This window comes from Mastigoproctus giganteus, chromosome 5 (genome assembly GCF_048544385.1).
Source record: "Mastigoproctus giganteus isolate SK-2022 chromosome 5, ASM4854438v1, whole genome shotgun sequence".
In the NCBI taxonomy this organism is placed as follows: domain Eukaryota; kingdom Metazoa; phylum Arthropoda; class Arachnida; order Uropygi; family Thelyphonidae; genus Mastigoproctus; species Mastigoproctus giganteus.
The window spans coordinates 65379316-65407146 of NC_143579.1; the positions used below are offsets into that span (position 1 = coordinate 65379316).

At 37.8% G+C, this 27831-nt stretch overlaps 1 protein-coding gene across 7 annotated transcripts in view; it reads right to left on the minus strand.

Annotated features, from left to right (window-relative positions):
• LOC150085455 (uncharacterized) overlaps positions 1-27831 on the minus strand; it is a 1845429-nt gene that overhangs the window by 1372325 nt on the left and 445273 nt on the right. For all 7 annotated transcript variants that reach the window (XM_090374043.1, XM_090374041.1, XM_090374042.1 and 4 more), the window contains one exon: positions 6018-6184. In XM_090374043.1, the coding sequence (XP_090230169.1) occupies positions 6018-6184 (167 nt within the window). The remainder of the gene's footprint in view (positions 1-6017; positions 6185-27831) is intronic.

The window sequence follows — 27831 nt, forward strand, 5'->3', positions numbered from 1 at the left end:
TCTGGCGTTCTATTGTATATTTTAGACATTCAACAAGGATAGGGTTTACTGAAAGCATTGCGTTGCAGTGATGACACTTGGGGGGGGGGGGATCTCCCCTCTTAATAGATAACTATGAGAGATATTTGTGTGACCTATCTGTAGACTTGCTAATATTACCTCCTGTTGTTGAATCGAGTTGAAGCTTGTAAGCCATCGCTCATGTTTTGGCTTGATACTCCGAAGTATATTGCTATATTGATTTTTCCATGATAACTGCCACTGGTACATGCATTTTCTCTGGATTATTGATTTGTAATCTTCATATGGTACTTTCCAATTGTCATTGGGTGGTAAGATGGCCGATTTTGCAGCATTGTCAGCTAATAGATTTCCTGGAATTCCCATAGGTCCAGGGACCCAGCACAGGTGTATGCTTTTCCCAAGTTCAAATAAAGTATGCAAAGAAGAGGTTACTTCCTTTAAGACTGGGTGGGTGATAATTATAGAGTTTTTCAGCGCTTGAAGCGCACTTAAAAAGGCTGTAAAAATTACACTATTTTCAATATCGGAGGACTCTATATGCATCAGTGCAAGCTGAATAGCCATTAGTTCGGCAGAAAATATACTGAACTCTATGGAAATTCATAGGCCAATGTGATGTTCGGAAAACTGCAGCAATTCAAACGTGGGCCTCGTTCTTTGTCCATCCGTATGCACTACAACAAAGTTCGGGAACTGGTCCATTACTGTACGATACAGTTGTAAGAAATTTTCTTTATGTAATGTAGATTTATTCCAATGATGTAGGGATAAATCACATGAAGGTGAAGTACAGTCCCAAGGAGCACAGGAAATTGGAAGTGTATTTGCAACATTATTAAAGGACAGATTAAGTTCATCTGAAAGGTATTTTATTTGCATACCTAATGGACGGTTCGCGGAAGGGCGGTTTTGGTATAACATGCTGCACTGGTGGGTGAAAAGTATCTCCCAGTTTGGGTGTTCAGGCATAGATCTAATTTTATATGCATAGCATAATGCAAGTTGTTGTCTTCTGATTGAGAGAGGGGGTTCATGCGCTTCAGCATACAGGCTGTGTATTGGAGGTGTGCGATAAGTTCCTATGGCAATGCGTATTGCACTATGATGGATAGGGTCAAGCCAGCAAAGGACACTAGGTCTTGCTGAGCTATACACTGGTGCTCCATAGTCAAACTTTGATCTTATTAAAGCTCTGTATAATCGCAACATAGAAACTCTATCAGCTCCACACTTAATTACTGAGAGAACCCAGATGATATTTAGCTTTTGTTGACAGGATGTTCTTAGTTTTTTAATATAATCTAAAAAGGAAAGTTTATAATTACCATGAATTGTCAAACTAATAGAGCAAGCTTATCTGCAAAAAAGATAAGCACTTCCCAAGTGCTTATCTTTAGGAAGTGCACCTCCCAAACAATTCCTAATTCATTTCACAAATATACGTTGTCTCAATTCCAATCTCAACGATGTCCATTTCCATGTGCAGTCTGCCAAACCCCATGTACTTTTTCGGACAGAATCTCAGTTATCGGGTGATTCAACTACTGCTCATCTCAGATGCCCAAATTATCCGCTGTATGATTCCTTTCGCGTCAAAGGTGGTAGTTGTGCATATGTCCGTTCTGATATTCCCAGTCAGAGACTTGGCAATTTGGAATCTCCTCTCTTTGATCTTCTCTGGCTTAAAATCTCTCTACCTCATTGTGTCAAATTCATCTGTTGTCTCTACCGTTCTCCCAACTCCACTAATCACTTGAAGCTCCTTGACTTCCTCTCTCTTTGAAACTTGACTTTTTCCAGTCCAACTTTCCTAACAGTGAAGTAATTTTCCTTGGTGATTTTAATGTTCACAACTCCAAATGGATTCCATTTTCTAGTCACACTGACACAACTGGTTGAGATGTTGAGGTTTTGCAATTACTAATGACTTTGCACAGATTGTTCATTTACCTACAAGAATACCGGACAATCCTAATCATACAGCCAACACACTTCATCTTTTTCTCACAAACAACCCTTCTAAGTACACAGTCGAAGTGAGAGGTCCTTTAGGCACTTCAGATCACAACTTGGTGATTGTCTCTTCTCCAATGGAGCCTTTATCTCATGGCTATTCCCAACCTCGTGTTGTTTGGCATTACAAGAATGCAAAATGGGATTACCTGCGAGATTTCTTTTCTTCTTTTCCCTGGTCGGACTACTGTTTCAAAACTTCTGATGTAAACGTTTGCTCAGATCACGTTAATGAAATTATTCTTGTAGGAATGGAATCATTTACCCCACACTCCACTTTTAAATCTCGTCCTTTATCTAAACCTTGGTTTTCCAATAAATGTGATCGGCTGTTCAAGAGAAGAATGTTGCATATCGTAATTGGCTTGTTTCCAATTCTTCAGTTTCATTTTCTGCCTACATCAAAACTCGCAACAATTGTAAAGCAATCATTAATCAGTCCAAACTAGATTTCAAACAGGCTAAGAGTAGAAAACATGCTTCTTGCCCTAATGGTAGCCGAGCATTCTGGTCTCTTGCCAAAGCTATTGGCCACAACTTTTGCCCATCTCTGCTCCCACCTCTGTCCAAACCAGATTGTTCTGTTGTCACTTCAGCCAAGGATAAAGCTGACCTGCTAGCATCCCATTTTTCTTCCAACTCATGTATTAATGATCTTGGTAAAACACCTCCCACCATTCCCAAACACTCCATTCAATGCCTCCTGTGGTCTTCCGTCAAAAGGATATCAGAAGGATTTTGACATTTGATCTTGATGTTAAGAAAGCTCCAGGTCCTGATGGTATTTCTCCACTTGTTCTCTAAATCTGTGCTCCTGAACTTATTCCTATTCTTTGCCGCCTTTTTTCACTTTCTTATTCCAAAGGTGTTTTTCCTTCTGCTTGGAAATTTGCTCATATCCAGCCAGTTCCTAAAAAGGGTGACAAATCCCTCCCATCCAATTATCGTCCCATTGCAATTACTTCTACTCCCTCTAAAGTAATGGAGAAATCAATTAACTGCCAACTCTTAAGCTACCTAGAAACCTTCCGTCTGATCAACTATCGCCAGTATGGATTCCATCAGTTTGATCCACTGGTGATATTCTGACTTATGTTACCCATTTATGGACAAATTCAATGGAAAGGTTCGGTGAAATACAAGTAGTTGCTCTTGACATGTCAAAGGCTTTCGATCGTGTTTAGCATAAAGGTCTTCTAAACAAGCTTACATCTTATGGTTTGCCAAATGTTTTTAGTAATTGGTTATCCAGTTTTCTCTCTGATCACTCACTGAGGGTGATGGTAGATGGCGCTCTGTCTTCTAACTTCTCCACTAATGCCAGTGTCCCGAAACATTCAGTTCTTTCCCCCCCCACACACACACACTCTTTTCGTCTTGTATATTAATGACCTTCTTCCATTGACTGGAAATCCTATCCATAGTTTTGCCGATGATAGCACATTGCATTCCACTTTCCATTTTGAGAAACCTTGCCCTGTTCAATTAGCTTGAACAGCGCTCCTCGAAAATCTGCTACCAATTCCTTAAATGTCGATCTTCAGGTAATTCTCCAGTAGAGCAAAGACAACTTAGTTGATTTCAACCATTCTAAAACTCAGTCTTGTCTTATATCTCGCAAAAAGGGTTCTTCTGCTCCTATGCTTTTCTTTAGTGACACTCCGATTTCTAGGCAAAATAGTATATCTCTTTTGGGGATTACCCTGACTTCTAATCTCTCTTGGCACAAGCACATTACAAATATTGCTTCCTCTGCATCTAAAAAACTTGGTTTTTTCTTTCACTCTCGGCATTACTTTTCTTCCAAACAGCTGCTCACTCTGTATAAATCACAATCTGCCGTGCCATGGAATATTGTTCCCACATCTGGGGTGGTGCCCCCAAAACCTCTCTCAGTCTTCTTGATTCCATTCAGAAGAGAGCAGTTATGTTAATTAATGATTCATCTCTAACAGAGTCTCTCCACTCGCTGTCTCATACTTCCATGGGCATTGTTCTTCCAAATTGGCTTCTATAATTCCCACTCTCTCTTTCAAAACAGTCCGAACACGTGCCACCACCAGCCAACATCCATTTACTGTCCAACTTCAAACTCACAGAACCAACTTTTCATCTTCCTCGTTTATTCATTCAACTGCTGTTTTCTGGAACAACCTTCCTTCATATGTATTTCCTGAAAATTACAGTCTACAGAAGTATCTTCTTCTGTAGACTGTAATTTTATCTTCTTTTATCTTTTCAACCTCCAACCCAAGCATGGTACTAAGTACTATAGGTTCTAATACCTCTCGTGTTTGGGGTTTACATAAAAAAAATAAATAATAAATAAGAACTGTATGTTGGGATGAACTGCTACTGGTTGGCCATTTAGTTGTAGTTCCGGATGTGGGTGAAGTTTACGTTGGCGGCAAAAATGGATGCACAACGTTTTATGCGGACAGGGTTGAAATCCATTAGTTTGTGTCTATGAACTGATCTTATTTATTGCCACTTGTAACTGTCTCTCAATAGCATTAATGTTTTTCGCATGACACGAAATGCTAAGGTCATCTAAAAACAGTGCTGTATCAATAGTGTTTGGAATCTGTTCAGCAATGGTGTTTATTGCAATTATGAAAAGTGTAGCACTGAGTACAGAGCCTTGGGGGTCTCCTTCTTCTTCGATAATGAAGTTTTAAAACAATGAAATTTGCATTTGTACAGGAAGTTCTGAAGGAAAATCGGGAGGTGACCCCGAAGTCCATGGTGGTATAATTCGCGGAGTATTCCATACTTTCACGTGGAATCATAAGCTTTACTTATATCAAAAAGCACCGTGACATAATGTTCCAATCTAAGGAATGCATTTCAGATGGAGTTCAAGTCTTACTAGTACATCTAGAATTGATCTGTTTTTTCGGATACTATATTGGGCAGAATGTAGGAGATTAAAGTTTTCTAGGTACCATATCAGTTGACGGTTTATCATCTTTTCAAGAATTTTGCAGAGGAAACTGGTCAAGGCAATGGATCTATAGCTAGTGGGGTTTGTCGGGTCTTTTCCTGGTTTAAGGAAGGCAAGGACTGTAGCATGGTGCCATTTGTTTAGGGAATGTATCTTCTAGGTAAAGTCTATTGAACAGATCAACAAGTGACAGCAATGATTCAGTACTTAGTTCCTGTATCATCGAGTAGTGAATATTATCTGGTCCTACAGCACTGCATTTACATGTTGATAGGGCTCTATGCAGTTTGTTTAGAGCAAATGGTAGGTTGTATTGTTCATTTGCTTTAGACGAAAAGTTTAATTTTTGTTTTTCTGTATTTGTTTTAAATCTTCTGAAGGCTTGTGTGTAACTTTCTGTTGCTAATCCTTTGGCAAAAGTTTCCCCTAAGATGTTGGCAATTTGGGCAGAGTCAGAAAAATTGTCCCCTCCATTTTTTTTTTTTTTTTTTTTTGCTGATGCTATAAGCTTGCATTCTTGCATCATATGCCCTACTGATGCTAACGCTAAAAGCATTTAGGATCCATTATATTAATATCCAGTTGACGTTTTCATTTAAAAAAAAAAAAAAAAAAAGTTTCTTTTCTTATATGTTTTCTTAGATGTATTTAGTGTTCTTCTGATGCTATATAACTAAATATGTACAGAAACATTTTATATTTATAGACAGTAATGAAAATTAGAAATAATTATTACAAATAATATTAATCATCAAAAAAGATATTACCAATGAATGCTTGGCAATTTGAATAAATCAAAGAGAATGAAAATGATTTACTTTCATTCATTTTCTTCATTTACAAAAATGGACAAAAAAAACTGAATTTAATTGGTAGATTGGAATCCTAAATGTTTTTGCCTATACCTAAATTGAAACAAGATAATTGTAGTACTGATTGGCAATATACACAGAACATGTATTGGTTCTTTAAAAATAATTTCCAACAAAAATGTAAGTTAATTTAATAAAATACTGCAAAGGAAATAAAAATATACTTGTTTCTATGAAGAATAGCGTTAAATGCTAGGCCATCTCGCCATGTTGTGGTGAAATCTGATACTTTAACACCAGGATAACGATCGGTTGTGCGCTGTGCCCATCGTAAAAGAGCTTCACGGGCTGTCACGGTTTCATCCGCTTGGCCTGTGATTATATCTGAGATCTGCAAAATATAACATTTATTAATTGAGCTCCATGATCTGTATGGTTTGCACAAAGTTACTGCATAATATAAAAACTGTAAAATATGAAACAGTAATCAACAATCTATAAACTAGGTATATAAGATATAACAGGCAACAGAAATCATTTGAATGACCATTATTAAACAATTAATGGAAGCTTTTACTAAAATGAAATAAAAAATAAACCACTTCCTGTTTATAAATTTACTCTAATTAAACACCATACAGTTTTGCAGATGTGTAGAGGGAAAAAAAAAAAAAAAAGTATGAAGACATAAGGCTTAGTCATTTTAAATAGGTAGTAACTAATACAAGATGTACTGCATATAGAATGGGAATCTCACCTTCTGCCAGATCTAAATTTCCATATTCATTGCCAAAGTTAATTAAAGATTCTTAGAATAAATATTTCACATAAGTGTGGTTATACAGGAATGCTATATTAGTTTGTATCAGACATAGTAAAATGATGCAGCGAAGAAAAGCTTTAAAATGAACATGTAAAATAACCCATAACTCTTCAGGTTTACTAAGGAATTTGAATAAACTAATTTATTCAACAGCCACCACTGCAACTTCAAACATTTGTTTACAAACTGTTATCACAGATAATGTAAGATGCAGCAATAAAGTTCCCATACTGATGCTGTTGCAGTCATGTTTGAAGAGTTTGAAAATAAACTGAAGTGTTATGTTGCAGTTAAAACTTCATCCAACAGATAGTGGTACAGAAACTGTCCAGTAGGTTGATGGGTTACAAGTAACAACCAGTTTTGTTAGCCGTGTTAACATTCTTTGTTATAATTTTGCAATGGAGCAACAAACAAATATCAAATTTTGTTTTCAACTGGGAAAATCTCAACATAAGCATATAAAACATTAAAAATTGTTAAGGGTGAAGAAACATTAAGTTGTACTAGTGTATTTAAGTGATATCGGCAGTTCAAAGATGGACATGAAGATATTTAGCATTTTAGCATTAGCAGAGGCATATGATGCAAGAAAGCAAGCTTATAGAGCATCAGCCAAAAAAAAAAAGATTTCTCATAATCACCCTTCATTTGCCTAACCTCCTTTGTGACTTGATTACAGACCAGCTTATATCTACCATATATTTCTGTCGCCTGACAGCTTATATTAATCCCATGCATTTTTCTAATCGACCACAAGTCTCATTAGTTGATCTGAGATCCATTTAGGACAAAACCTTGAACAAAATTTTTAATTGGAATGAAAAATACTAGTAGCTTCAAAGATTAATTCCCTGAAGGCCTACTATTTAGAATTCACTGGTTTTAACAACTTCAGTTGATCCCACTCTATAGAATTCAAACACTGCGTGAGACCACTGTAGTCACCTTTACGAAAACAAAAAAACTCTTCCCTTTACCCTTGATGGTAGTTACATCTTTAACTAAATCCGACTGATCACTGTCACCTAGTGGTTCCTTTATGTGCAAATTCCTAATGCATGCGTCATCACTGCTGATAATCAGATCAAGAATATTACAACCTCTGGTTGTCCCTCAACCATGTTGCTGTACAACACAATCCTCAAATAAATCCACAAAAATCGAGTGACCAACCCACATGTTCCAGTCAATATACAAAAGTTAATCTCCCATTTCAAGACATTCTGATTTACTCACCCACTTTATTTCTCTGTACAATTGTTCATTGTACTCATCAGAGTCACTAGGTCTATAATACATTCCTACTCTCATTTTCCCTTTCCCAGTATTTATGTCACACCAAACTGACTCAACATTGCACTGTCAGCCCATGTCAACTGGATGTACTTCCTTATATTTTATGTGTTTCTTAACTAACAGCATAACCCCCTCCTACCTTCCTACCCTGTCTGTACACACTGTACTCCCCCAATTTCAATTCTGAACTGCTTATATCTGTGTGACATCATGTCTTTGATATCCCAACAATATCTGCCTTTGATGCCTTGATTAACACTTCAAATTCATCAAATTTATTTACTATACTTCTAGAATTGGTGTATATACAAGTATACATGCACCTGTTCTTACTCTTAGTTACCCAAACACAGTCCATGTATTTACTTGTTCCATGATGACTCCCAACAGCTCTTGATATCCCCAGCAACTTGCTCTCTAGGCTGCTGCTCATTACAACAGAAGCAGTGCAAGAATCGCTTTCGCCTCTGCGTGCGGCTACTGTTAATCTTTTAGTCAGTGAATCCCCAAGCTAGCAGTTTTCCCGACCCACAAAACACTGCCTCGATAGCATCAGCAAATATTCTTGTACCCTTTCTATTTAAGTGTATCCCATCACTGCAGAAGCAGTCTCTCCTGTTAGCAAGCACAGACCACGCTGAAAAAAATTTCTACCCCACGAGCCTTGCACAATCTCTCCAGGGCCGAATTGATTGACATGGCTCTCATCGTATACTCCCTCCTATCATGTCTGGGAAGCATTGCTGATGCTTTCAAATTCAACTCTAGCTCACAACTTTTTTTCAACATTGACCTCTACTTGTTAATTAAATCTGCATATCCCTAACTGTTAAGGTCATTAATGCCAATGTGTACAACAATATCACCTTTTGTGCCATTAAAATATGATATCTGCTCTACAACATCATCAACTTTTGCCCCTGGCAGATATACACTGGTCCTGTTCCACCTGTCCCTTTTGCATAATATATTCCCTGGCTCCCTGACAATAGAGTAACCAACAATAACTCGTTCCTGTGGGACCAGCACATTCTGCTTTGGAGACTGCCACTGTGTTGCCTGATGCACAAGAGGGAGCTCTAGCATTTATTTAGGCAGCTGAGAGCTTGATAGGCCCCTCTTATTAATTTCCTCGAGTGCATCTACCCTAAACCTCAAACTCTCATAGACGTCAATCAGAATGCTGAGTCGGCACCTAATTTCCTCACAGTCTCTACACCTAACACCCACAAAGACATCCTCTTTGGCTAAATCATGTACAGTTCTAGACAGCTCCGCAAACATGTCACATTTTCACGCATTTTTTTAGATTTTGATGCGTTGGAGAATCGCCCCCTTCGGTTCTCCCCTAGCCACAGCACTCTGGGTAATCTGTGAGCGTTGCTTTGCTGCACTAGTCTGGGTCATGATTTCGTTTTAAGTACAATTTAATTGACAAAGAAATTTAATAAGATTAATAAATTTTACTGATTAATTGATAATACTATACTAAGCTAACAGATTTCTAATACAGTGCTACATATTACGCTATTTAGTTTTACATTATACCTTACACTATCAAGTTCGAGATATACATTAAGATATTCTGTATTGGCATAATATCCTATAACAATGGCAAGTTTTGAATGGTACAAGATTCTACGGATACTAATTAGTAACTTACAAAATGTCTATCTAAATTCAAATTTAACTAAGGAGCATAACTAAGACCATAAAGCTACTTCTAGAAAGTAAATTAATCATGGTCAATAAAACAGCAAACATTTATCAAAAACTGAGTTTGCTAGAGCCATAAAATCTTCGCTCACACATTGATATCCCATTCCCCAATATATAGGTATCCATCCAACTAACCTTTGATTAGACCGGGGTTCGAGCCCGTCACCACCAAATACGGAGGATGCGGAAAGGTCAGGAAATGACCACCGCATATCCCGGAGCAATATGGCCTTAGTTGCTAATGCTCCTAAAAACCAAACAACAACAACAAACAACTAACCTTTGAACTTCGCCAGGTTGCCAGCCTCGACCACTCATGATTGGTTGGTTGTTTGGGTTTTAATCCGCCAAGGATCCTTGGCAAAGGATGCAAAGAAAAACAGAAAAGAGTTCTTTACCTATTTAAACTCAAGAAGGAAAGGAATGAATCAGATTGGTCCACTGGATGTTGATGGTTCAACAGTTGATGATCCTGCTCAGGTGGCTAACAATCTAAACAAGTATTTTGCATCTACATTCACATATAAGGAGTTATTCAGGAAGGGGAATGTCTTAGGTGAAGTAAACATTGGCAGTGAGCTAGATGATTTTCTAATAACTGAGAGGAAAGTGGAGGAGAAATTGTTGAGGATAAACATAAAAAAGGCACCCGGGGTGGATGGGATCTATCCAGTTATATTAAAGGAGGCAGGAAAGGAAGTAAGCAAACCCCTAGCCATAATTATGAGAGCTTCTTTGGACTCAGGGGAGGTATCCATAGACTGGAGATGTGCAAATGTAACCCCAATTCACAAAGGAGGATCAAAGGCTGACACAAGTAATTATAGACCTGTTAGTTTAACTTCGGTTCCAGGAAAATTAATGGAGGCACTGGTTAAAGAAGCACTGCAGGATCATCTAGACAAGAATTCAGTTACAGCTCAGACACAGCATGGTTTTGTTAAGGGCAGGTCTTGTCTGACCAATTTGATTGGATACTATGTTGCAGTCACAAAAGAACTGGATGCAGGGAATAACTTTGATATTATATATTTGGATCTTAGAAAGGCTTGTGATACTGTTGTGCATGGAAGACTGCTGCACAAATTGGAGCAGTGTGGCATTGGAGGCAAATTGCTGATAGGGATAAAGGGATGGTTGAGTGGCAGAAGACAGAGAGTGGTAATCAATGGACACTGCTCAACGTGGACTAATGTTATTAATGGAGTTCCTCAGGGTTCAGTGTTAGGTCCATTGTTGTTTTCTGTATTTATAAATGATATTGATGATGGTATATCAAGCTTAATGTCCAAGTTTGCAGACGATACAAAGGTTGGCAGGGTTGTTAAGGACACTACTGATGCTATGCTGCTGCAACAGGATCTGGAAAGGTTGAGCAGATGGGCTGAGAGGTGGCAAATGAAGTTTAACATTGACAAATGTAAAGTACTACACATGGGAAACAGTAACCCCAGATCAACGTATCAACTCTGTGGTACTACGCTGACAGTGGTAGAGAATGAACAGGACCTGGGGGTAATTGTGCAGGCAGATATGAAGTTCTCTGAGCAGTGCAGACGAACTGCAAGAGTAGCTCATGGTGTCTTGTCAATGATATACAGGAATTTTTCTAGCAGGGATAGGGATGTGATTATTCCCTTGTATAAGGCATTGGTCAGGGCATACCTTGAGTACTGTATACAGGTCTGGAGGCCTCATTTCAAGAAGGATGTAGAGCTGCTGGAACGAGTACAGAGAAGGGCAACAAGATTAGTGAATGAACAAAGGGTTGCTCTTACGAAGAAAGGCTTAAGTTTTGCAAATTACAGAGTCTGGAGACTAGGCATCGGCGAGGTGATCTGATAGAGGTGTATAAGGCTTTGAATGGCTTGAGCATGCTCAATGCCGATGGGATTCTTCCTCTTGCTCAGAATAATCGCCTGAGAGGGCATAAATTCAAATTGAGGAAGGACGGATGTCGGATAGATGTGCGGAAATTTGCCTTTAGCCAGCGGCAGTTGGTTTGTGGAATAGACTTCCCTCACTTGCTGTTGAAGTTGATAGCCTAAACAAATTTAAGGCTCAGCTGGCAGGTATTTCGAATGAACGGAGGGGTGAAATGGGAGTAGTGGTTGTGTTTTTTTTTTTTTTTGGCTGATGCTGAATAAGCTTGCTTTCTTGCGTCATATGCCTCTACTAATGCTAAATCAGCAAGTAGGGCTATAATGCGCCAAAACCACGTCCCATACTGGATAACAGTAAAAATTGTAGTGACGTAGTAGCTTACGTCACTATGTATAAAAATATAAATATGTACAAGGTAAACTAATATAAGGATATATTTACATGCAAGCAAAAAGGTTTATTGATTATAAAAACCTAAAATCAGCTCACACATTGTCGTTGTCAGATTTTTTAGTACAATCCTCACCCATTGCTGACCCATGACCACAGGTCAGCAATGGGTGAGGATTGTACTCAAAAGTTTGAATGGTACAAGATTAGCATTAGCAAGGGCACATGATGCAAGAAAGCAAGCTTATATAGCATCAGCCAAAAAAAAAAAACACCCTTATTTCACCCAACCCCTCACTCCAAATGTTTGTCAAGTTCTGTTTAGAATCTATTTAAGCTGTCAACTTCTACAACGACAGATGGACGTTTGTTCCAGCAATCAACCACCTGCTGGCTAAAGACAAACTTCCGCACATCTATTCTACAACTGTCTTTCCTCAATTTCAATTTATGCCCTATTAGGTGATTATTCTGAGCAAGAGGAAGAATCCCATCAGCATTGAGCATGCTCAAACCATTCAAGGCTTTATACACCTCAATCAGATCACCTCGCAGGTGCCTAGTCTCCAAACACTGTAATTTGCAAAACTTAAGCCTTTCTTCGTAAGAGCAACCCTTTGTTCCATTCACTAATCTTGTTGCCCTTCTCTGTACTTATTCCAACAGCTCTACATCCTTCTTAAAATGAGGCCTCCAGACCTGTATACAGTACTCAAGGTATGGCCTGACCATTGCCTTATACAAGGGGATAATCACCTCCTTATCCCTGCTAGAAAAATTCCTATATATCATTCACACAGCTACTCTTGGAGACTGTCTGCACTGCTCAGAAAACTTCATATCTGCCTGCACAATTACCCCCAGGTCTTTTTCATTCTCTACCACTGTCAGTGTGATACCATTGAACTGACATAAAAAATAATAATAAATAAATAAATCAGTCATGCAGCAGTTTTCCTACTTCCCCCCCCCTCTCCCCAAATCATCAGAGGAATTCCGACATTGCACCATCTGACTTCTGGCTGTTCCATAAACTGAAATTGAGGATTTGGGGTCATCGTTCCACTAGAGTGGATGAAATAAAAGAGAAAGGTGGAGCCAACTTAACATGCACTAAAATAAAAAAATAAATAAAAAAAAGCCTGTATGTACACACACAGAAGGAAGATACTTTGAAGGTGATAAGGTTAGTAAGCCCAACTGTCCACTCAATAAACGTTTATAGTATAATTGTGGGAACTTTCTGAAAGTACCTGGTACCAGTAGAATAACGTTTGGTTGCTAGATATTATCTGTATACTGTTTCCCACCAGATGCATCACTTCATTGCTTCAGTGTATCAATCTTCCAAGAATGGGATCTTCCAAGAGGATAGTGCTCCACATCAAAAAGCCAGAATTGTACATAACTGGTTCCACTACCACAAGAGAACAGCCTGCTGTGATAGCTTCCCCATTCACCAGTATCTCAGAAACTACTGCAATTCTACTGCGATTTCTGCATACAAATGTATCAAGATTAGTAAAATAACCATGATAATATTCAACCAGTGATGACCACAGATTTACCATTATATCCAGCCAATGATGAACCTGTGGTTGCCACTGGCTGAATATTATGAAATAATTTGTTAACGTGAGAGACTAACAACAGCTGACAAGATCTGACTAGAGGATCAGAAAGCCTAGTCATATAACTCAGTATACAACATGGGTAACCAAAGAGAGATTTCAGAATAAACAACTCATCAATACCATGTCACAGCTGACATTTCACACCTGACAACTGAACGTGGTTCTAATCCTGTCAGAAGAACACAAGAAAACCTTCTTGTGTTCTTCTGACAGGATAGATACCTGTGTGTTGCATTGGATTTTGGAACACCAACACTGGAGAGAAGAGTGGGAAAACATTTCCTGATTCCTCCTGTTTCATGCTAATGGAGGAGCAGAATACAAAGAAAACAGACTGGGTCCTGGATCCAAGGACCCATCACACTAGCTGACAATGCAGAATGGTGGTGGTGGTGGTAGTGTAATGATAGGGAGAGTGCTTTTGTGGTGCACATTGGGAGTAATGTTTAGATGCCACATGTTATCTGGTTTTATGCTTCATGGCAAACAAATGGGTTCTCCCTAAAGGATAATGCACCATATCAAAAGGCCAGAATTGTACAGAACTGGTTCCAGTGACATAGAATGAATTTGGCCTACTGTTTTAGCCTCCACAGTCACCAGATCTCAATCTAATTAGGTACCTGTGGAATGCCCTCACAGATAACAATGGTCATAATCACCATCCTCCAATATCTGGTAGAATCAACCTAAGTTCAAATTCTGTTAATGTCATGAGGAATTTTACAAGCGTTTTTTTCACAACTTGGCTGAGTTAGTTGATATGAAGTGGAATGAGCTCTTTAAAAGAAAGCTCCACGACCTTCCAATTTGTAACAACCATGGGAAGCAATTCAGTTAACAGGAACCAATGTCCCTGTGAATGCTTTCAACACCTCATATATCCATGCCAAGACAAATCCAGAATCTTCTAAGGATTTATGAATGACCTACTCACTATTGGGTAGATGTACCTAATAAAGCAGCCAAATCAGTATATTCCTACTATGGAAATTAAAATTGTTGAGTATGAGCAAAGCACAAGTCATGAGTCATCAGTAGAGACCACACAAGTGATCAGGAGTTACTCAATCTGCATGTTCAAATCCACGATACCATGAAACATAGTAATAATGTCTGTAGCTTGTGAAGGATAGCAGAACAGATAGTCAGTCAAATATGATTACCACTGAAATAATGGTAACCAAAGAGGTAATTATCTAAACTCCTCTCAACCTATGTGACAATCCTGTGGGTTTGACTCCAAGTCTATAGGTTTAAGTATACCATATTCGGGCTCCAGGTTGTGTTGCAATTTCTCCAGGTTGTAGAATGGCAAAATAAAATTTATTTCCATTCCATCCTGAAGTGAATGTGTATGATGTTATAAGCTTTCTTTTAAAATGTACATAACTTATAGATTTACAGTAGGACCTCAAAAATCATAACTTTTTAAAAGGTATGATTTTTGAGAGAGTACACATCTGGTGAGTATGGGCTTGGCACACCCAGGGTCCTGAGCTGGATATCATTATTCTTCTCTTTCTTGGTGATTCCCTTGTCTTTCTCTCTCTCTCTTTCTTAGGGTAAATTGGGAATTTTTTTTTTTGGCTGGTGCAGCATAAGCCTCAGGCTTCCTTGCACCATACAGCTAATAATAATAATAGTAATAATAATAATAATATTTAAAAGTACAAGGGAAAGACAAAAAAAAAAAAAAAAAAAAAAAAAAACTTATAGGTACCAAATTTATTATGTTCCATAAATAATTTCAAATTGTCAATTTCTTTGTTTTACATGTTTCCTAAACTGTAAATCATTGTTACTATGTATTTGTAACATGATACATAATGTTATTAGTGGGGTCCCTCTAATTTGTAACATGTAACATAATGTTATTAGTGGGGTCCCTCAGGGCTCAGTGTTGGGTCCATTGTTGTTTTCTGTATTTATAAATGATATTGATGATGGTATATCAAGCTTAATGTCCAAGTTTGCAGATGATACAAAGGTTGGCAGGGTTGTCAAGGACACTACTGACACTATGCTGCTGCAACAGGATCTGGAAAGGTTGAGCAGATGGGCTGAGAGGTGGCAAATGAAGTTTAACATTGACAAATGTAAAGTACTACACATGGGAAACAGCAACCCCAGAGCAACGTATCAACTCTGTGGTACTACACTGACAGTGGTAGAGAATGAAAGGGACTTGGGGGTGATTGTGCAGGCAGATATGAAGTTCTCTGAGCAGTGCAGACGGGCTGCAAGGGTAGCTCATGGAGTATTGTCAATGATATACAGGAATTTTTCCAGCAGGGATAAGGAGGTGATTATTCCATTGTATAAGGCAATGGTCAGGCCACACCTAGAGTACTGTATACAGGTCTGGAGGCCTCATTTCAAGAAGGATGTAGAGCTGCTGGAACGAGTACAGAGAAGGGCAACAAGATTAGTGAATGGAACAAAGGGGTGCTCTTACGAAGAAAGGCTTAAGTTTTGCAAATTACAGTGTCTGGAGACTAGGCACCAGCGAGGTGATCTGATAGAGGTGTATAAAGCCTTGAATGGTTTAAGCATGCTCAATGCTGATGGGATTCTTCCTCTAGCTCAGAATAATCACCTGAGAGGGCATAAATTCAAATTGAGGAAAGACAGATGTAGGATAGACGTGCGGAAATTTGCCTTTAGCCAGCGGGTGGTTGGTAGGTGGAACAGACTTCCATCCCTTGTCGTGGAAGTTGATAGCCTAAATAAGTTTAAGGCTCAGCTGGACAGGTATTTCGAATGAACAGAGGGGTGAAGAGGAAGTGGTTATTTTTATTTATTTATGTTACTTTTTTTTTTTTTTTTTTTTGGCTGATGCTGCATAAGCTTGCTTTCTTGCATCAAATGCCTCTACTAATGCTAATGCTAATGCTAAAATGATTTTAATATGCTGAAAATAAAATTGGTTATTTAGCAACACAATCAACACTAGTTGACAGTACAGTAATCCAGAGTATGTATTTAGTTTTTAAGGTGATTCGATTGCTGAAATTATATTGCACTATTTATACCCCATATTAGAAATTACTGAGCAACTGCAACACCAATATTGGAAGCAGCACTCAAACTTGTAATCTTTATTTCTTAGGCAGGTAAATTACCCACTGGACAAATCTGGCAGTACAGGTTAACATTTTGGTTTAATGCTGGTAACTACTATTCTGTGGATTACAAAGATGAGAGGTAATGTATTATCTAATAAAAATAATAAATTACTAGGGGCCTTACCCCCTTGCTCGCTTTTCTCGCTAACCACCGAGCACGCTTTTCTACGTAAAATGTAGAGGTATGACAGAATAAGTCAAATCTTTTCTACATAAAAAGACACGCCTGTCAAAACGCACCGATCGATATCTAATCAGGAAATCACCTATGTAATTATTTACTCATGCATTTGTAGTGACGTAGTTGTCCCGCTCATTTGTACCACGTGATCTGCATCCCTCTTCTCCCATTGGCTATCCCACCATGCAGCATTCTCAAGGTTGAATAAATATCACTATGTAATTATTTACCTGCATTTACATAGGTCACTTAGGAAAAGGCCTTTTGCTTCAGGTTCCATAATGCATGAGGAATACTATTCCATCCGAAAGAGCAGGACTAAAATATTTACAGACTATACAAATATTTAAAATAATAACAAAAAAAAAATAAACTAATTACAAATATACAAACTTTATCAGGACGATGGGTCCCTTCATCAGCTTAAATTAATATACAAAAAACGTTACGATGGAACATCAAATGATGCCAGGCGTGGTCACATATTAGACAATGAACCACGTGCACAAGGTTGGTGAATGTTATGGAGGCAGTTCTCTTACAATGCGCCTAATGTTGGCATGCGTCCCATATACGCACTCTACGTTGTCAACACCAATGTGTCTGATTCTGCCCAGTAACCCATTTATCTTCCTTCATTTTTTAACATTCACCAACCTCAGGCACATGCTACACTGTCTAATACATGACCACACCTAGCATCATTTGATATTCCATGGAACGTTTTTTCTATATTAATGTCAGCTGAGAAAGGAACCAACCATCCCAATACAGTAGAGGTATGATTGTAAATAGTTTAGAATTTTTGTAAATATTTGTATAGTTTTGTTATTATTTGTATAATAATAACATCATACTAATATACGGTATAACATACTGCACTGATCAGAATATAATCAGGAAGTGACTTGCTGTATTTCCCCAAGTATAAGATGCACCTTAATTATGGGGCCCGAAATTTGAAAAAAAAAAAATGTATTGCATAAAGTTATTGAACTCAAGTTTTATTCATCATAAAATTCATACAACTCCTCATCACTGTCAAAACTCCCATCCATTAGCTTGTCCTCATCTGTGTCTGATGACAAATCACTGTCTTCATATATTGCCTCGTCCTCAGTTCCATCTATGGCATTCGAAATGCCACACTTCTTAAATGACTTGACAACGATCTCAATCTTGATATTTTTTCACCCAGGATCTTTTCACCCAGGTACAAACTTCTCCTATAGTTGGTTTCTTCACTCTTCCTGCTGGTTTCAAATTGTCCCCAGAAGACTTCATCCATTGGTTCCATTCGTCTCTCATGGCAGCTTTGAAGGGTTTGTTAATGCTGACATGAAGTGGGTGGAGCTGGGATGTCAAGCCTCCAGGTATGACGGCAAGTTTTGTTTTTTGCTCAGCAGCAATCTTCTTTGTGTTTTTTGTTATGTGGGCCCTGAACTGATCAAGCACCAATAGGGCAGGTTTGCGTAAGAGCCCACCTGGTCTCCTGCTCCAAACTTTCTCAAACCAGATCTTCATCCCATCCTGATCCATCCAACCCTTGTCATGAACGTGGACAATCACTCCTCGAGGAATGTCTTCTTTTGGCATTGTTTTGCATTTGAAAATCAGCATAGGAGGCAGCTTGGTTTTATCAGCACAACAAGCTAGAATAACTGTATAATGGCCCTTTTCATGTCCACTTGTCTTCACAGTTACAGTTTTCACCCCCTTCTTATCAACAGTTCTGTTACTTGGGACATTAAATTGAAGGGGGACTTGAAGGGGGAGCAATATACCCAGGCCCCTGGACTGAAAAATGTGACTATATTTCTTGAATGCTATCTATCCAAAATTTATTCTTCTCTTGACTTCGAGCCATTTATCATTATTACAGCTAATGACTTGTCCCAGATAAGTATATGACTCCAGTAACTTTTCAATTACTGCTCCTTCAATCATTATATCCCTTTCCGTGGCATACTTGTTTTAGCCATATTCATCTTTAGTCCAATTTTAGTCCTTACTAACTCTGCACAACTGATTAAGATTTTCCTCTAATTCTTTGGGATCACAGCTTATGACCACAATGTCACCTGCAAATCGTAAATGGTTTAGGTACTCTCCATTCACATTGACTCCTTTCTGCGACCAGTCTAATCTTCTGAAAGCTTCCTCAAGGGCAGCAGTAAACACTTCAGAGATTGTGTCTCCTTGTCGAACTCCTTTCTCAATTTTAAATTTACTGCTGTCTTTGTCTAGTCTAATAAAGGAGGTAGCATTCTCATATATTTTCTTCAAAATCATAATATATGGGGTATATCTATGCCTCGTCTTTCCAGTGCCCGAAACATTGCCTTAGTATGGAGTCAAATGCTTTTCCATAATCCACAAATGCCAGGCATAATGGTGTTTTATATTCATTTGCTTTCTCCACATTATGTGAAGCTGTGATATTACGTGAAGGTGATCCATAGTTCAGAATCCTGTTCTAAAGCCAGCTTGCTCTTTCAGTTAATTCTCATCAAGTATTCTTTCTAATCTGTTAGTAATGAGCCTTGTGAACAACTTGTAGATGTGGGATAACACGCTAATTGGTCTATAATTTCCAATTTCTGATTTATCTCCTTTAGCATTAGCATAGGGGTTTATGCAAGAAAGCAAGCTTATGCAGCATCAGCCAAAAAAAAATAAAAAATAACCACTTCCACTTCACCCCTATGTTCGTTCAAAATACCTGTCCAGCTGAGCCTTAAACTTATTTAGGCTATCAACTTCCACGACAAGGGATGGAAATCTATTCCACCAACCAAGCACCTGCTGGCTAAAGGCAAATTTTGTATTTATCTTCAACAATTTCTCCTCCACTTTACTCTCAGTTATTACAAGATTCTCTAGCTTACTGCCAGAGTTGAATACACCTCTGGCATTCCCCTCGCTGAATAACTCCTCATGTGTGAATGTCGATGCAAAATATTCATTCAGTTTGTTAGCTACCTGAGCAGGATCATCAACAGTTGACCCATCAATATCAAATGGACCAATCTGATTCATCCCCTTCCTTCTACAGTTTACATAGGTAAAGAACTCTTTGCTGTTTTTCTTTGCATCCCTTGCCAAAGATATCTCGTAATCTGCCTTCGCCTGCCTAACCTCCTTTGTAACTTGGTTACAGATCAACTTGTATCTATCATAGGCTTCTGTGGCACGTGTTAATTTGTATGTATCCCATGCATTTTTCTTCTCTGCCATATGTCTCATGAGTTCATCTGACATCCACTTAGGCCTAAACCTTGAACAATATTTCTTAGTTGGTATGTAAAGCCTAGTAGCTTCCAAGATAAGTTCTTTGAATGCTTCCCATTTTGAATTTGCTGTTGGTAACATCATCAGTTGGTCCCACTGTATAGAATTTAAATACTGTCTCAGTCCATCGTAGTCGCCTTTACGAAAGCAATAACCCTTCCCTTTACCCCTCATGGTAGTTACCTCTTTGAGTAAATCCCACTTCAGCACACTGTGATCACTGCCACCTAGTGGTTCATTTACCTGCAGATTCTTAATGCATAAAGAATCACTACTGATAATCAAATCAAGAGTATTACTCCCTCTAGTTGCCTCCCGAACATGCTGATGTAGAAAACAATCATCCAATAAATCCACAAAAGCCTTGCTAGTGTGTGAGTGACCAGCCCCCAAATTCCAGTCAATATCTGGGAAATTAAAATCCCCCATTATAAGACTCTCTGATTTACTGGCCCACTCTATTTCCCTGTACAGTTTCTTATTATACTCATCAGAGTCATTAGGCCTATAGCACACTCCTACTCTCAATTTTGATCTCCCAATGCTTATGTCACACCAAACTGACTCAACACTGCACTGTCCAGCAATGTCGACTGGCTTCACTTCCTTGGATTTTATGTATTTCTTAACTAATAGCATTACCCCTCCTCCCTTCCTATCCTTTCTGTACACATTGTACTCCCCAAATTTCCAGTTCTGCTTTCCTTATATCTGTGTGACACCAAATCTCTGATATCCCAACAATATCTGCCTTTGATGTTTTGAGCAATACCTCAAATTCATCAAATTTATTTACTAAACTCGCATTGGTGTACACGCAAGTATACATGCACCTGTTCTTTTTCTTAGCTACCCCAACACAACCTATGTGTTTATTTGTACCCCAATGATTTCCAGCAGTCTCTGAAATATCCTGCATCTTATTTTCCAGGCTGCGGCTCATTCCAATAGAAGCAGTGCAAGAATCACTTTCACCTCTGCCAGTGGCTACTGTTAATCTTTTAGTCCTTGTATCCCCCCCAATCTAGCAGTTTTCCGACCCACCTAACACTGCCTCGATAGCATCAGCAAACATTCTTGCACCCTTTCTATTTAAGTGTATCCCATCCCTGTAGAAGCAGTCTCTCTTGTTAACAAGTACAGACCAGGCTGAAAAAAATTCTACCCCTTGAGCCCTGCACAATCTTTCCAGGGCCGAATTGATCGACAGGGCTCTCATCATATACTCCCTCCTATCGTGTCTGGGCAGAATTGCAGACACTTTCAAATTCATCCCTAATTCATGGCTTTTTTTCAACAGTGACCTGTACTTGTTAAGTAATTCCGCCGGTCTCCTACTTTCTTATGCAGCAAAACTATAATTGCATTATTCCACTGCTTAGGCATCACACCTTTTCTAATGGACTTTGTGAAGAGCCTTGCCAGTTTTTGTGTTATATCTCTTCCTCCCAATTTTAACAACTTTACAGTAACTTCATCTTCCCCCGGGGCTGTTTGATTCTTCATTTTCTTCAATGCATGTTCTACCCCAGGTGGGCAGGAGCAGCAGTGCGTAGCACACGCTTCTTGATTAGACCGGGGTTTGAGCCCGTGCCCACCAAATACGGAGGATGCGGAAAGGTCAGGGAATGACCAACGCATATCCCCAGAGCAATATTGGCCTTAGTTGCTAATGCTCCTAAAAACCAAATAAGAAATAACAACCTCATCAGGAAGAATATCAGGTATGTTGTATGTGTTACTAATTTGCAATCCATCTTCCCCACTGCTGGCATCATTCCCTCGCTCCTTGTATAACTCTTTATAATAGTCTTCTGCTATTTGAATTATGCCTTCTCTGCTATTTATAAGTAGACCATTGCTATTCTTCAGTTTCAGTATCATTTGTCTTTCTGTATTACTGCTCATGGCTGCTGATTTAAATCCTTTGTTTTCCCTTAATGCTTTTTCTACTTTTCTTATGTCCTCTCCGAGTCTTTCTAATGGCTTTGCATAACTCGGTATACTCAATTTTATCCTTGTCAGTGTTTTTCTTTCTCTTCATTTGTCGTCTTTAATTCATCATGACAAGTGCTTCTTGACTAATTTTTTCTTCTTTGGATTTCTTTTTACCTATAGGTTTCTTGGGCTTTATCACTTTCAGAAAGTTGTAATATTCCTCGTCAATATCTTGGTCCTGAGCAGTCTGCAGAAGCTCAAACTTGTTCTTAAATTCCAGTACATACTGCTTTTTCTCATCTTTTGTTATCTCAAAGACCTTTGTATTATTTATTCAAGTCAGTTTTTTCCTTTCTTTTCTTACATCTATATCAAGTGTGCATCTTACCATTCTAAGATCACTTCCAACATTTACCTTATTCAGGACAGTAACATCATTCACTATATATCTTCCATTAGTGAGGATGAAGTCGATTTCATTAGTTGTGAATCCAGTTGGACTCTTCCATATCCACTTTCTGTTCACCCTTTTCTTGAAAAAAAGTGTTCATTACTGACATTCCTTGAGATTCTGCAAATTCCACAAGTCTTTCACCAATTCCAAAATTTCCTATAGTTTCCCTTTCTGCGGTGTTTCGACTCTTTCCAACCTTAGCACTAAAGTCATCCATAATGATTGTGTAGTGAGTTTTCTGTTCATCTAGAAGACTCTCAATTTCGGTGTACATTTCTTCAACCTCTTCATCATCATGGCTCGATGTTGGTGCATAAATCATTATAATCTTTAGCTTGTACCTCTTAGAAAATCTGAGTAGTAGTCTTGATACCATTGGTGATGTACGTTTGAATTCCAAAATGTTGTTTTTTATATCTTTATGGATCAGAAAGCCAACTCCACCTTCACTCCTTTCACTGTTTCCATTGGTGTACAGCAGATTTCCACTTGATAAACTTATAAGTGATTCATTTCTTCTTCTTGTTTCAGCCAAACCAATGATATTCCAATTCACATTTTCTAATTCCTTTTCCAACTCTAATATCCTGTCTTCACCGATGAGTGATCTTACGTTGTAACAGGCCAAGTTCAGTTTCCGTGTATGGCAGCCTGGTCATACCCAGAGATTCTTAGCACCCTCTGTTTCCACTCTGATCCTCTCACTGCGTAAGAGGGTGAGTGAAAGCCACTGGGGACTGAGGGCCGTTTTTGTTTCGTCTTACTGTCATGTGCAATTAATATTAATGGTATATATATTTTTTTTTTTTTTTTTTTTATTATTATTTATTTATTTTTTTTTTTTTTACTGTTTTCAAGGTGGTAAAACACATCCTCCCTATTTTACATGAATTCAAATGGTAAAATCTTGTCCAATTTACACAAGGTTCTCGGGAACACATCTATCACATAAACAGAGAACTCTGTACACACCCAAATAAAAATAAATAAGTATACTGTCATAAACATACAACTCTGGTATCATTACCATGAGCAAACCCCCAAGATTGCACTTAAAGACGACAATATAAAGCCTGTTTCTGATGCAAAGGTAAAACAAACAATCAAAAAAATTGGTGAAATTTAGAATGAATTTAATAAATTTATGAGGTTAAGGCCAAAGGGGGATTAATGCAAGGGAAAATACACATAGCAGGATGTGATTTATGATCGACTCTGAGGAACAAAAAAGAAAAAGCAGTAAAAGAACTCAAAACAGCAACTAAAATGAAACCTAAACAAAATATGATGGAAATACCTAGAACGTAAAAAAAATGTTTAGCATCCTTTTCTTGATACTACGCATTATTTACTTCCTTTCCTATTCTGGGCTATAGTTATCATGAATTTAACTACACACTTTCATTTTTTTTTTTTTTTTTTTAATGTGAAAATATCTCTGGTGGCACCTACTACATTTTTCAACTAAAGGAAAACCGACTGGTAAAGAAAGTGCGAGACGAAAATAACATCACTTTCTAAATGATGCAAACTCAGTCACTAATGTTTATTCGGTAGAGTAAGTAGCGGGCATGAGCATAAAACTTACATCGTTCATACTAAATATTTCGGAATAAAGTAAAACCAATTAGTAATGAAAATGCGAGGCGGAAATGATGTCACTTACTAAATGACGCTAACTCAGTCACTAATGTTGATTCGATAGAGTAAGTAGCAGGCATGAGCATAGATTTGGTTTGGTTTGTATTGAGGTTTAAGGGCACATGGACTATGTGGGTCATAATGCGCCAGTTCATATGGTGTGATGTGTTTCAGGGATGTTTACTTTGGATTTCAATTGTTCATTTTAACCTGATTCATACGTTCTTGTGTTAGTCTGTTGCTTTTATTCACTTCCTTAGAGGAGGTGGTATAAATTAATAGCTTTAAGAAAGTTGAAAACATCTGTGAAGTAGTGTTTATTTTTCAAGAGGTCTGTTAGTGTAATGGCGTCATGTATCCCATAAATATCTTTGAAGGCTTGTTTACATTCATTTGCATATGTAGGGCAGTCTATTAATATGAGCTGAACTGATTGAACAAAGTCTGGCATCGTGGTGGTTCCTCTGCTCACAACAAAAATGTGTGTAATATGGGTATGCCCGATTCTTAGCCTGGTGAGTGCTGTTTCTTCTTTTCTCGACCTTCGACTGCTAGAAATCCATTTTCAATATTCGGCTTTATTTGGTATAATTTGTTTGCAGTTTGCTGATTCCAAGTTTCTTGCCATTGCAACTGGTATGAGCATAGAATAAGTAGCAATAAGAAAGCATAGAGTAAGTATCAGTATGAAAAAAAAAAAAAAATCCAGGTGAAAGTGCAAGTAACTTTGCCTTGACTGGCATTTGGGATCCTACTCTTCTGTAAATTTCATACTTGTCAACAAGTTCTCTGTAATTTTCACTTGATGTTCCCACAAAAGCCATTTCCTACAAGGCAAAACAACTGACAGGCAGTTGTTTTTGCCTTGTAGCACAACTTTAAATCATTTTGTCTTCTTGTTCTTGTGAAACCAACATCTGCTTAACCTGTAGACCAACAAATGTCAAACTTTCACATCAGAATCAGCTTGAGGATCTAATGCCATTTAAATTGTTTGACCATTACCAGCTTCATACCTGACTGCAAATTGGACTTTTGAAAAATGTAGTTTTTCGAAAATTGACATTTACCTTTACTTAATTAACATACTAAATTGTGTTTTAAAATGGTTTTAATTAATCAAGTAACTTATTTTTGAATTTAGAGAGGGATTTCATAAATTAATATACATAGAGCCCTTGTTATCGAAATTTTTGCGCAAAAATCATATCTCTTAACTAGTAAATTGTAGTGAGTTCATCGTAGTGGTTTTAATTGCAGTATTTTTTTTTTTTTATCATTTTATTTATTAATTAAGGCGATCCCAGCCAAATTATGGCAACCCCACTATCAGTTACACATACGAATTTAGCGGTGCAGGCACTCCCCGACTTTCGTAATGTCGACTTTACGTAAGTTTTTGCCGGCCGGTGCAAACTTTAAAAAATCGTAGAAACGTATTTTGCATCCCATAGAAATAAATGGAGGTATCGTGAAAAAATCGTAATGTGAATCCAATAACACATTGGTTGTTTTTTTTTTTTTTTTTTTTTTTGTAATTCGTTCCAAGTCCTTGGAAGTTGAAAATTACGCTATATTACTAAGCTATTTATCTCTCTAAAAGATCATATTTATAATGGAAATTGCACTACACTTTCATCATTATCTTATGTTGCCATTATAAGAATCAATTTTGAACGCCTCTGTGATATTTTTCTAAAGCACGTTTCTGGAGGTCACGATTAAAAAACAATAAAAATAATTTGCACTTTCCTGTTTATTGGGCTTTTCTGTTAGTTCAATCAATTATAAACGGGTAGTAAACTCGATCGTATTGCATTTGCGATAATACCAATAACTGCAATTGTGTGGGTTTTTACGCTATTATGGTGAAATGTGTTCCCCTTCACTGAAATTTTCAATCATATAAAAAACAAATTTTCAGAAAATTCTCTTCATTCCTATTTACGTATTACAATGATGAAGGGAAAGGGACCAGCGGCAAGTGCAAGTGCAAGAGAACTTGCACTTTCCGAAAACGAAACAAAATTAATTTAGAAATGAAGATGAAAATGAACAATGATGAAAATGAACAACGATGATGAAGATGAACAATTCTTAGAAGAAGAATAATGTGGGTTCAGAAAAGGGAGAAGCACAATAGATGCCATTTTCTCACTACAGCAAATTTTGGAGAAAAGAAGAGAATTCAATCTACCAACGTTTCTGCTCTTTATTGATTATGAAAAAGCATATGACAATGTAAACCGGGAAAAACTTTGGCAGATTCTACATGAAGAAAATATTCCAACCCAACTCCGGAAAGCGATCCAAAGCCTATATAAAAACTCAAAAGTCTGTATAAAATATTCTAATGGCCAACTATCAGACCCAATTAACACCAATAAAGGAGTGAAACAAGGATGTGGACTATCACCAAATTTATTTAATATCTACATCAACAAAATTCTTAAAGAAAGGAAACAAACAATTAACAATGGAATACAGTTGAACAACATGAATAAAATCCAACTATATTATATGCTGATGATCAAGTTATAATTGTAAAATACAAAGATGAACTACAGATAGCAGCAAATTAACTTAATAAAATAGGTAAAAAGTACGAGATGAAAATCTCCACCTCAAAAACAAAATCAATGGGATTATGTGGAAAAAACATACAAAGAGTCAAAATTGTTATTGATGATAAAATAATAGAACAAATATCTGACTTCACCTATTTGGGAAATTTAATATCAAATGAAGGGAAAGACATCCACATTAAACTACAAAAATATAATAAAATGAACGGAACGATTAAACGCCACTTCGGAAAACAAATGAAAACTGAAACAAAATTACGACTGCACAACATCACTTCAAAACCAGCCCTCTTCTACAGCTGTGAGACTTGGGTCATAAATAAGAAAGATGCACACAAACTAGAAGCAGCACAAATGAAATTTTTAAGACCATTATTAGGCTTTACAAGACTAGACCACCAAAGAAATATAGATATCCGCGAGAAATTAAAAGTAGATAACATAGTAAATGGCATAAAACGGTATCAGGAAAAATGGATCAGGCACGTAGAAAGAATGAACCCAGACCGGATCCCAAAATTAGCCTTTAACTACAAACCTACATGCAAGAGAGATGTTGGTCGACCAAGACAACGATGGCGAGATCAAGACCACCTCCAAGAGCTACAACGGAACAGGTCTTAAAAGACCTAAGCCGGACCAAGTTCATGATGAGATGAAAATGATTAAAAAGCACGAAGCAGGACAACGGTGGTCATCTATTGCAAGGGAATTAGGTCTCGCTGCTGAACAGTGAATACTTTTTTGAAGGGACAGCGCGCGTATAAAAGAACACATTAAACGATCAACGCATTTAAAATCAACAGTGATCAAAAAACAACATTCAGGTGCTATATATTGATGATGGAACAGCCATCTTCGCTGTTAACAGTCATTAATAATATGGATGGAAAATCTGATTCAGAAGCGAGTGCCCCTGAGTCTAATGACCATTCAAGCAAAAGCAACAAGTATTTATAAAGATATTAAGGATAAGTACGACGAACCTCAACCCAAGTTCGTGGCAAACAACGGGTGGTTTAATAGGTTCAAGCATCATGATAGTTTCCACAATGTTAAAGTATGCTGTGA